The 12,712-nt window shown below is 39.2% G+C and overlaps 1 protein-coding gene across 1 annotated transcript; it reads right to left on the bottom strand.

The window, feature by feature from the left end:
• Positions 1-209: 209 nt before the first annotated feature.
• Positions 210-9,018, bottom strand: LOC113026111 (leukemia inhibitory factor receptor-like). Its single transcript, XM_026174561.1, has 17 exons — positions 8,686-9,018; positions 7,326-7,471; positions 7,084-7,234; positions 6,733-6,996; positions 6,295-6,421; positions 5,503-5,648; positions 5,276-5,421; positions 5,032-5,185; positions 4,877-4,938; positions 4,370-4,592; positions 3,779-3,958; positions 3,597-3,698; positions 3,359-3,517; positions 1,748-1,876; positions 1,553-1,646; positions 1,393-1,459; positions 210-1,056 (listed from the first exon to the last, which is right to left on the bottom strand). Exons 1-17 carry the CDS (start codon positions 8,747-8,749, stop codon positions 595-597), a joined length of 2,676 nt encoding a protein of 891 aa, XP_026030346.1. The 5' UTR covers positions 8,750-9,018; the 3' UTR covers positions 210-594.
• Between the last annotated feature and the right edge of the window lie 3,694 nt (positions 9,019-12,712).

Raw genomic sequence — 12,712 nt, forward strand, 5'->3', positions numbered from 1 at the left:
GTAGAATGGGAGGCAGAGCCTTCAGTTTGCAGGCCCCTCTTCTGTGGAACCAGCTTCCAGACTGGATTCGACTTTTGTTGTGATTTGGTGCTATATAAATAAAATTGAATTGAATGTGGATGTGTATTTTCTTCATTTGTTTCTTACCCCAGATCTGGGTGGTCTCACGTGAAGCGAGTATAAAAGGAAGCCAGCTGCAGTTGTAGGTGTTGGTTAGTGTGTTGGTGTTACGTTTTATTCGAGCCTGCTGTCGTCTCTTTAAATCCACAACTGACCGCTGGCCAAAGTGACACAGCTGTAACCAGTAAGGAATCACATATTTTCCTCTCGTGAGAAATGGTTGACAGGTGATTTGAACGCACAACCTTCCTGCAACAAGGTGACAGTGCTAACTAGCACCACAACACCACCAATGTACAGAACTGAACTAAAATGTATTGCATGCTTTTAATTGAAGCAAAACATGAAAACAGTAGAGCTCCTTTGAACATCTAGCGGGTCACTGTGTGGATGAGGGCAGCTTGTGTTCCATGCAGTAGTTAAGGTCTCTTCAAGTACGTGTGCAAGGCTTAAACGTGTTCACACATGCAGCCGCTATTTGGAAGTTTTCTGTGGTAACAAAATGTATGTGGACGCACAGGAAATGGGACTGTCTGGTTCCTCCTCTAACTCAGTTGTGGTAAAGGTCTCTTCAGGACTCTGTGGCTGGCATTCACTATCAATTATAGGCATCCCCTCCTGGATCTCGGGATGTGATTGTGACTCCTGGTCCTGTACTATCAGGTTATATGAAGGGTTAGGAAACACATCATTAATTGGAAAAGATGGCAAGCCTGGCTGAGATGTGAGGCCTGTAGTGGGTAAAGTAAGGCATGGCTGGAGTTTCTTCAGAGGCTTATTGTAGTAACCTTTGGGAGTCTGAGAGAAGGTAAAAGGCATGTAGTCCTGGCCAACAACAGGCTGTGGTGGTCTGAATTTATCATGTAGTTCAGGAACATCCAAGACCTCACTGTAGTAACTCTGATCAAAGGGAAGATGACGAACTGTATGTTCATCCTGAAAAATAGAGAAAATGACATCACATTCACAGGAAAGACATCTGGATCCATATCGATTATGATGATGCACTATACAAGGAAACCAATAAATAACAGAGTAGTACAAATGTGTAGTGGAGAGATTTAGCATTAGCTAGCTAATGCTATAATGTCCAAAACACTTCAAATGGCTCTAAAAGTGAATCAGCAAAAAGTGAGTCAGTGTGCAAACATTTGAATACCCTGTTAATGCACCCAACTCTACATCTGAAATATATCTGAGAGTTAAGTTGAACTTAAGTTTGGCACCAGAAACGAATTGGTTAGATTTAGGAACACAAAAAAAAAAACTTACCGGTGATGCCAGCCACTTTTCAGTCAGCACTGGTTTTGGGATTGGAGGATAGACTTTGTGCTTGATGCTGTTGGGAGAAAATGCATTAAAATAAATGTCGGACAATGATTGGAAGCAAAAGTGGACAATATTTCACAGAAAATGTATATGCATTGCTTACCATGCCCATTGTCTGTAGCAGATAATTGTGCTGACAGACAGAATAAGAAAAACTGCTCCCAGGGATATCAAGATCAGCATTATCAGTTGATCAGCTGGTGAAAACAATGAACCGCATCGAGTAAATCAAAGAAAATGACAAATGTTGACAGTCTTACTAAAGAAAATAGTCCATATGGGGAAATAATTAACCTACCCGGGGGATTCAAGGTGACATTGATGGATGAATTACCACAAAGTCCAAATGCTGTTGATGCTGTCACCGTGAAGGTGTACATACTGATGTTCAGGTTCTTTGCAGTGAGGCTGGTGGCTTCAGGATCATCTAAATCAACACAGAGTGACCGCCATTATTACAACATAAATACATGTTTACGATCATCGGGCAACACTGGAGACTTACTTTATTTATCTCAGTCCCAAGCTAATCTTTGTGTGTGGAGAAACAAAACCAGGACTTTGTTATCAGAAGAGAAACTTAATAGTGTGATTAAAGGTCATTACCCAACAAGTGCTTTGCAAGAAAACGGCACAAAATTCTAAATATTTCAGATGTGAATTCGTATTGTGTACATACACACAGAAAGCTTTGTGTTTTTCTGAAAAATATGTCCTTAAAAAAAAAAAAAAAATCACACTTCAATCAAAACATGAAGTGATGACAGCTGGTCCTAAAACTTTGAACCAGAAAAAGAAGAAAAGATTCTGGTTTAAACCAGGAGGTTGTATCACAGCCGCATTTGAACATACTTAAGGATCACAGTGTGATATTTGTTTTGAGCTACAGCGCACTAAATGCAGTGGTCTAATTGGTCAGATCTGTGTCTTTGCATCCATAGAATCAGAAAAATGGTTCATGGTTCAAAAAAAGAAAAGCCATAACTTCATTGAGCAAAATTACATTGTTGGTGTGAACATCTGTATTAACAATAGGTAAACCTGAAAAATATTTCTAACACACAAAATATTTGCACAACCTTTGCGCGTCCAGTGTGTAAAGGCTTTAAGTGTGCTGTCCTACTAGTGCCAGCAATACATTTATAAACAAACTCAGCAAAATATTGCAGTTAAGTGTGCAATATTGGTGGCTGTAGCTCAGGTGGTAGAGCAGGTCATCTACTGATCGGAAGGTTGGTGGTTCGATTCCCGGCTTCCCCTAGTCTGCATGCCAAATATCCTTGGGCAAGATACTAACCCGAAATTGCTCTCTGATGCATTCATCGGAGTATGAATGTGTGTGAATGTCAGTTGTGCTTGTGCGAATGGGTGTGAATGGGTGAATGCACAAGTTGTGTAAAGCGCTTTGAGTGCTCAGAAGAGTGGAAAAGCGCTATATAAGAACTAGTCCATTTACCATTTACCAATAAAGAACAAATGGATTTGGCTAAGAACATAATTATTAAAACGTTTTTGTGTCAGACACTTCCCCCCCAATCTGATCTTTTCTGCAACCAAGTTAAACTGTTATAATTCTTAGTTAATTTATCCAATTGCAGTCATACTTTGCTTAAATCGACAGACTGACACCACTAAAAAGGGGGACTTGGTTTCTGTTAAACTTGCACCACAAGCGGGCATTATATAAGTCTATGTTCCATCCAAATACGCTTTCATTTCCCAAACTCAAACACATTTTGAGGCACTGCTGACAGTTAAACAGATGCTGGGAAGAATGTTCATGCTGAGGATCCTCGTAGGTGGAGAGAAAGCTCATCATATGGCAGGACGTAAACAGGAAGCTGATCCTATACTTAATGTCCAGACTGAAATCTTAGCTGGCCTGAGTGAGTATGCCTTCATACTGTACCTGTGCTCACGTTAAAAACATTCCCGCTCTTGTCCTGGTAGTAGAGAATATATCCATGGATGGAAGCAGTCTGCTTTTCCAGAGGTATGGGCTCCCAGGATACCTCAACAGCCGAGTCTTCCTGTTTGTATTTGAGTTTAAACAGCTCGACTCCTATTTCTGGAAAGATGTGACATGCATAAAATACACTGCTGATTGAACCATCGCATTTTGTGAGAAATCACTGAATCAGTCTTACTGGTCTCTCTGATGTAGCCCTTTCTTCTCTGTAGTAGCACCGCAGCTCCCTCAGTGCAGGCGTATATGGACAGCAGGTATCTCCGACCATCTTCAAAGTTCTCTGGAACAACAAAAGGAGCTGTGCTGAAACAGATGCAAATATGATCTGCAACAGTTTTGTAGGCAAAGATGAGGACGTACTTGAAAAAACTGTGGTATGAGTTCTGTTGGGAGGCACTTTCATCCACTCGAAGGTGCAATTACCGAAGACTGGACACCAGTCCACTATGTAGCCACAGCTGGCGTTAGGACTATCAGGCCAGGACAGGAAGAAGCTACCATTGCTGCCACTGATCCAGGAGGTCTTCACCTCGGATGTATCTGAAAAAGACTCTTTAAAATTAGATTTTACAACATACTCCACTTAAAAAAGGAAGAGGTTAAATCAGTATATATAGTTAAACCTTGAGAATTTTTCATGGGTTTTAAAAACAGTTTCATGCACTTTTAAGGCATTTAGCTTCCCTTTGCAGACCAATAAAATGTGCAAAAATGTACATACTCATCATGACTTGGATATATAGAATATAAACAACAATTACAAATTTGTATACTTATAATAGATATAATCTCAATCATGTGATCATGAAAACTGCTATTCCTTTTCTGCATTAGTTTGGAAACCCCTTTGCTTACAGCCTTCTGCACAGATTAGATAAAATCAAACCTCTTCCCCAAATGGAAATCAAAGTGAGCTTATCTGTAATGTGTGGTGCTCTGTTAGCTTCATACCTAGATTGCTGCGGGGGATGATGATGGTCGATGGTGATGAGCTGCCGTTTATGTTTCTAGCCGTGACAGTGACCATGTACTCCTCACTGGGGTCCAGCGTGAGTGTAAGACTGTGATTGCTTCTGGACACGTTGGTTTGGTTTGACTGATTTTTGTCTTTGGTCTTTGCCCAGGACACTTTGTAGTCAAAGATTTCTCCATGGCTCTGATTGGTCAGTGGCACCTGTGGAGACGTAACATCAAGACCTGAAATGGTAACAGTGTCCTCTGAAACATCACTTTCTAACTGTATAAGATGTTGCACTGATATTTTGTCAAATAGATTTAATAAAGATATTTTTTATTGCATCAAGTTGTGAGGAAAAAAATGAATCCAACATGCAAGTACCAAAAGCTCTAGTTTTTCTAAAGACCACTTGAGGCTGTCTCCAAAAGTAAGTCAGTTTCCAGATTTAGACCTTACCAAGAGGCCTCATAAAAGCCTTGTAAAAGCCAACTTGGACTCACCTTCCAGGAGATTACAGCCTGGTCTGCCTTCACCTTCATCCACACGTCAAGAGCATCTGGAACTGTGGTGCAACCAGACAAACGACATCTGTTACATTCACAAACTTTTTAAAGTCTTTTCTCTTAAAAAAAAACAAAAAACAAAAACAACTTACCATCACCCTTCGTGCGGATTTTGACACAATAGCTCCAGTCACCCCATTTCCAGAAATGCTGTGCTGTTCCACATCGGACCCTCACGTCATAGTCCCAGTGTGGTATCAAGTCCTTGATGACTGCAGCTGTGAGGCCAACGCCAATGTTTTCAGTCTACAAGGACAAAAATTATGTTAGCTGACTTCAGTGAAGACTTTTACTTTGAAAAGCCAATATGTAAACTTTCTTTTTTAATCTACTCACTTTGGTATTAGAGTTTCCATCACTGACATCTACTTGGCATGTGATGTTGAGATTACTGTACTTCTTCACAGTCCAGCTCCATTTCAGACTGATGTTTCTGGGGTTCACAGTTGAAGCTGCCACTTTGTCTGGAGCAACCATGTGCACTAAAACAAGAGATCACAACAATCAGCTGATCTTAAAGATTAAGAATAGCCTTTTTCCCCTCGTTTTTTCCAAAGTTTTACCTCTTTTGGTCAGGTCCACCCTGTCATGGAGCTCGAGCTTTCCCAGAGGATTAGTGACTGTTAAGGTCCAGTTCCTCTCAGCAGCATCCAGCTCCACTTTTTGCGAGCATTTACCCAATTGATGCATTGGTCCAATGTTGCATGGGCTAAAATGTAAAAATATACACTGCTTAAATATTAACAACAACAAAAAATCGAAGAACCCAGCAGGACTGCTAATGTTTTATGGAAGCAAATAAAGGCCCTTTCTCTCACCAGCCTCCACCGGCAGATTTTGTGAGCATTTTCCCAATGCTGTAGTGCAAAAGCATAAGTAGCTTAAATCTTTACCACAAAGGCTTCTGTTGGCTTCTCTGTTTACCACAAAGTAAACACAAAGTATGATGCAGTACTCGATACTACTGTGCCTGAGTGTGGTATCCATTTAGCCCATTAGCTTTCATAGTGAGAGAAAAAGAAAAAGACAAACTAACCGATGTTTGTGCATTTTGGACTGTATATAACAAACATATAAACATAAGAGATTTTCAGTGGTCCCAACTGCGGCCATTCACATATTCCCGTCTACCTCACTAATCCAACAGAGGTTGCTTCATCAATTATTCAGAAAGAGAAAATGAAATGAAATCTAGTACAACAAAGACATTTATATGTAAAGCAGGGAGTGACTGTATAATATTTTTCTGAAATCAGTAGTCAGATTACATTTTATTTACTTATTCTGACTAGCCTTTCTTTAGTCCCATACTGGAGCTCATTGTTACAACAGAGGTGTTGTGTATTTCCTTTTACCTTTCCTGGAGCAGGTATTTTCTTCTCACTTCTTCAACATCCTCTATTTTCCTTGTTATATTCCAAAAACAATCGATGGATTCCAGATCCTGGGTTTCACACTGAAGACTACTGTCACTAGGGGGGTCTAAATTTAAGGGAAATGTCAAGAAAACAAAAAAGAAGAACCAGCATTTAATTACAAGGTACATTTGACAAAACCACAAACCGCCCTCAAATGCTACAGTGCAGTGAAAAAGTATTTGGCCTCATTGTGCCAAATTTAAATGTTTCAAATCATCAAACAAATGTTAACAATAGACAAAAAAAAAGAGTAAGTACAAAATACAGTTTTTAAGTGATGGTTTTTTTCATTAAGACAAAATGCTATCAAAAGCTCCCTGGCCTGTGTTGTGTGTACAGTAATTCCTTTTTCTCAGTACTTTGTGTCATACTTACATCCAGCATGAAAACTGGCTCCGCTGATGTCTCCTTTGGTTGTTTCACATATTACATCCCTCCAGTTTTCTGATTGTTGGTCCAGGTGAACAGTCAGGGAGTGCACATGTTCACTGATCTTTGTAGTCGTTACATTAGTGCCTTTATAGTTGAGTAGAAACATTGTTTTAATACTTTCCCCATCTGGCACCATGCAGCAGAATGTGGCTGTGCTGCCCACCTCCAATATTTGGTCTCTTGGGAGAACCAGTATTTCACCCTGGTCTGAAGAAGCACAGTGATAAGAATAAACAAGACTGTAAAGTGTTTAAGAATCAAAAAAAGATCAAATGATTTGAACTTAATATTAACCAGGTAGTGTCTTCTGCATCCATGGGCTTGATTGGTTGTTGTATTGGGACCTGAGCCGGACTGAATGGCGAACACACTGCGATGGTAAATGGGAAGTCCATTTCCAGGAATGAGTAGATCCTATCTGTGCAGGTGCCACAACAACTTCACCCTACAACATTATCATAAACACATTAGAGGAACAGCTTTTTGTTTGGAGGCTACAGAAGTGAGGATTATAGTTACCCATAATAATCTCTTACATTGTGTTCAGGTTTGTCTGCAATGAGAAGCTGCAGCTCGTACACGAGCCCATCTCGTATCACAGAGCAAGAAGGGTCATCTTCCCACTTTAACAGGAAACTCTTGTAGTCAAGAGTCACATTCTGAGGTCCACAACGCAAAACACCTAAAGGAAGTGACCACAGGACATTTTATGGTTAAAGTGGAACACTGAGCAATTCTTGAGATAAAAAAGACATAGTTAGGCTGTCAGTGAGCACACAGACTCATACTGATATTTTGTTAATGGCCTCTGGTATCTAGCAGACACAAACAGTGTCATGAACAAGTATAGTATTATGGGCACGTCCATTATGTCTGCCAGATGGGGTGACTAGGACACTAAAACACTGAGGCTTAAAAATGCAGAGTCCAAAATCAGTGGTTAAATCGTGCTGCCTGTATCATTTTTTGGGAGGAGCTGAGAGTAAATATAAAAACAACTTACTAAGCAGACATTTGAAAGCTCTGCTCTATTTTTAGACTTGACTGATGAGGAATAGCAAGGGAACACTTTAGTTTCGGGGAATAACAGGTGATTTTCTGTACCGATTATGTTTTTATAAAAAAGCAAGATGAAAAAGAAAAGCCACTGTGCAGTCATGTGATGTTGTACAGCTAACTGATGTGTGATTTAAGGGCAAAGATGATGCGCTGCTGGTTTGTAAAGTCTTTTTTCAAACCACTTCATCAAGTCATTGAACATATGTGTCCACACATGGATGTCTGCTATATATTTCTTAATAATACAATAATATTTTTCTCTACAAAGCTGAAACAGAGTTTTTGAGGTTCTGTCAAGAGAATTAACCACACAGGAAGTGATATTATTTGTCAGATATTTGCATTTAAAATGCTCAAAAACTGACAGACAGGAACAAGAAATCCACACAAATTAGTGAAGGTAAAGAAGATAGCTTGCAGACTTGTCTGCACCAGTCTGCCAGTTACAATGACCTTGGTTCTGAAAAATTGCAAACTTTGAACATTTATGTGAAACAAATTTGAATTATCAATTTGATTCAGAATAAGAATTAAGAAAAAAACTATTTCTACACACACAAAATGTTTAAAAAGAAATTATGCACATATTCTTTCACATCCACAAAAATGAGTTCTTGGGCCACCTATGACCACACCTCCACCCTCGCATGCTGTAACTTTATCTTGCTGACACGCACTGTATTTGTTTGTTTTATGACCAGTAAGAATCTGCACATAAAAAAATATCCTGTATACACAATTACAGCCTTTGCTGAAAATGGAGACTTCTTTACTAAAAATATCAGATACTTTCTGTACCTACAGATTGTCACAGAGGTTAGAGGATGACATACTCACCGTCTTCTTGTCCATCTTGTGTGCTTTCTCTGAAGAGTGAGAGCAATAACAACCACGTGATCATGATAATAATAATCCTGATAATCCTCGTTTAGAGCTGTTTGTTTATTTAGATAGAAAAAACCTTCAAGAATTCAGCCGGGTAGTTGCGGTGATAAACATCAGCTCGTCAGAGTGGTTGAAAAGCAGATTCCTGAGGCTTCTTTCATAGAAACAAAAGCATGTTCACAGGGAAGTTTGGGTTTTATTTGAAGAATCCGAGAACAAAGACTCGAACAGGGAAGAGTCACAGTGTTGGTGTCAGGTTACTCCCTGTAGCCTCCCTCCCTTCACATATACAATATGGAAATCCATTTGATTGTGAAATCCATGTGGACCCCACCACAGGAAATGGAGCATTATGTTCTCGGAAATGTGACTCACAGCAGCGAGCTCAGACATGCTCTGATGCTCCAGAAAAACATCGGTCAGGGAGAATCGAGCCTTAGATTCTGAAAAACATGATGATTCCAAACTTGGCATAATGACAGGACCTGCCGGCTCTGATTTTCAGACCAGTTATTGTAAAGCTTTAATTTAAAATTGATTCTTTGCTAAGTTCTCTGTGTAGACACTACACTGGTTCATCCTTCTAGTTAAGTGTTTTTTTTATGCATGAATGATTCATAGTTCAGTGTTAAGTGGTAAAACATTTCTCTGAAAACAGCCAGGTACGATGACTGGACTGAAAGTGAGAGCAAAAGCAGACAATGTCCAAAGGAAAATGCTAGAAGACCATGAAAAAGTCTGAAGAACTAATGGTTAAGCTCACTTGACCCTTTATACTGGTGCTGCAGTTGTGACATCACTTTTAGGGCACACTGCTTTTTATGAAGTTAATAACTCGGCACTCCAGCATCAAATCCAAATACTTCTCTGAGTTCTTGCACAAAGTAAATAAGCACCAAAAACCACTTAATAATAACAACAACAACAACAACAACAACAACAACAACAACAACATGGCAGACAAAAAGTTGCTGCTGATGCTTTAAAATGTGGAGTCCAAAATGGTAGCTCTATTGTTTGCATACAGTCAAAATTATGTATGCACATTTTTATGATTAGATAATTAAATGTCTGCACCCTTGCTAACCCTGCAGCCAAAACATTTCATGTATCCATAAATAAGTAGGTGCCTATCAAAGAAAATTCCTGTTATTCCTGTTGAAGCTCAACATGTACAAGTATGAGATTTCCATTAGTTTACTCCAATAAGTGAAACAAAGAATTATTTATCTGCATAAAAACGGAAGACCGTCAGCAAAGGAAGCTGAGGCCATGAAGACCAGCATTAACACTACAGTTCTAGGGAAAAATAAATCTCATTAACATGTATGTACATGCACTTTGTCTCTTTTACATTAAATTGCACAGAAATTAGCGACACTAAATCCCTGACCTCCAAACTCATCTTAAAAACAATTTTAATCCCATTTGTCAAAATTTTATGGTAGGTAATATGCAGAGGTGGCAAAAGTACAGACTTTCCTTACTTAAGTAGAAATAAACTGTGTTAAAAACACTCCAGTAAAAACTGAATTATTGAAGAAACTTCTTTACTTAAGTAAAAGTGAAAAAGTGCCTACTCTGAAATGTACTCAAAGAAAGTAAAAAGTAGCTCCTTAAAGGACAATTCTACTAACCATTTGTGTACAACTGAACCTTATATAGTAATGTAACAGTAAAATGATATTTTAACATATCTAGAATGAAAAAATCTTCTAATCTAAATTCTAATTCAAATCTGGTATGTAGGACACAAGGAAACAAATCATTTAAAAAATACCTCCTTTCTGTTGCCTACATGGTAGAGGGTGACTTTGCCTGCATACCAAAACAGTCAAATGAGAACAGTCAGGGATTACAGTAGGATTCAGCAGGTGCAGGTGCTATGATCTCTGTAGTGGCTCAGCAAAGGGAACATATTGAGAAGTTAATAATTAAGTTAGAATTAAGCAAATTCTCTTCTACACTTGACGTAACCTAAATCTGACCATGAGTACCACAGCCACTGTGCACCAGTCCAACACAGAGCTTTACTGTGAGCTCACCACATTAATGCAAGCTAACCTGTTTATCTTTAAGAAAACTACACAGAATGTTCATGCTACGCTTCAATAAAACTGAGCGGAAACTTCACGGTGTGGGTTTCTATGCCTGAGCAGCTCTTGTAGGCCATCACTTTTGTCCTTCAAAATCACTGCCTTAACAGTGAAGTAACTTTTTTTTTGGTTTGATTACATACTTACATTGCATGAGAGTTTATTCACAAGAGTGTAACAAAGATCCATAGATTATTTCTCTGTTGTTGGCTAACAGCAGCTAACAGATAAAAACAGCAGTTCTTTCTGACAGAAAAGTTCAGGATATTCTCAACAACTAACCTCAGTATTAATATCATCTGTCAGAAGTGAGTCTCACTGACTCATCAGCCCATCCAGTAAACGGTGGAATGACAGCCTACCTGGTCCAACAAAGAGCTTAAGGGTGGATCAGGTCGGGAGCAATTTTGCTGTTTGAATTCACTAACTACAGATGAACACTGGCCAGTTTTGGGGGTAACTCTGGGATAAGAGTGTATAATACTGACAAATATTTAATTGACAAAGATCCAGTTTATTATTTAGTGCTGATATTATTCAGATATGTTAAAATATTGTGCATATACAAACAGTACTGGAAATACACCACAGAAACACACACAGTACGAGCCTCCTCAGATTTCAGCATTTCAGACCATTGAAGTTGCTTTTTTTCCTGTCAGTTTTAGCTGAAGTTTCATGGCCAGGGAGCAGCTGTTTACCTGCACACACATGGGGGCATAGTGGCATGTGGCTAGCACTGATGGATCACAGTGGGTACTCTCGCGTACGCCAGCTTCCTTCTACAGTTCAAAGGGTGGATCAGGTCGGGTTTAGTGGTTATTCTAAATGACCCGCAGGTGTGAATGTGAGTGTTTATGTTTGTCTCTCTTTCTGTCTTAGCCCTTTGACAGACTGGCAACCTGTCCAGTGTGTGTGCCGCCTCCCGCCCTATAGCAACTAGGATAGGCTCATGCCCCCCTATGACTTCGATAAGCAGAATAGGACGTATGGCTGTACACAGATGTTTTCAGATATGTGTTGCTGAACTTTAAACATTTATTTTTAGCTGACATTTATTTGCTGCAACATCAAAGTGGTGTGACAGCTTGACTTAGCTGTAGACTTCAGTTACTTTGGGATGGTTTTAAACTTTGTTTTCTGTTAACACTAAAAGTGCCTTTAAAGGGGTATTTTGCTTACAACTTTTTTATTGGTGTGTTTCCAGGATTTTCTAAAAGATGTTGAACAACAACAATGAAGTGTGGCCAGAGGACACTTAATGGGCATGCCAGCCTTTTATGATCTTGAGGAATAGTAGGGGCTCAAAAAATGAATATTTAGTATGTTCATTAACAATATATCTGGCTCAGTTGTAAGAATGATTAATAAGAAGTTTGTGGCTGAAAGTCATTTAATGATATTTATCTCTAATGGTCATGAATAGAAACCCCAGAACAATTTAAATTTCAGATGACAGTTTCCCTTTAGTGGCCTCAACTGAATGGGCTAAAATAAAACAACCATAACAAATGTATCGTCATGGGGCCGGCCGGGCAGACACAGGGACCATGACATGTGGTACATCACCCAATAAGTGGTAAATGTAATTGTATACGGTACCGGTAAATGACACATTCCAACATTTCCAGAAGGCACATGAAGGGCAACTAATTTTATAGAGATTGTTTTTCTTTGTTAGCCTTTTTATATACCCCCTGACAACAGCTAACAAGCGTTGGGTGCCTTAACTACTCTGCTGTAATTAAAGCAATTTGTGCCTTTAGCTATTGGTGATAAAATAAGTGAAAATAAAAGTGGAAAGAATCAGGACATCAAATCAAATCAAATCACTTTTATTGTCACATCACATGTGCAGGCACACTGGCACAGCACATGCGAGT

The sequence above is a fragment of the Astatotilapia calliptera genome, chromosome 7 (genome assembly GCF_900246225.1).
Source record: "Astatotilapia calliptera chromosome 7, fAstCal1.2, whole genome shotgun sequence".
Taxonomy (NCBI): domain Eukaryota; kingdom Metazoa; phylum Chordata; class Actinopteri; order Cichliformes; family Cichlidae; genus Astatotilapia; species Astatotilapia calliptera.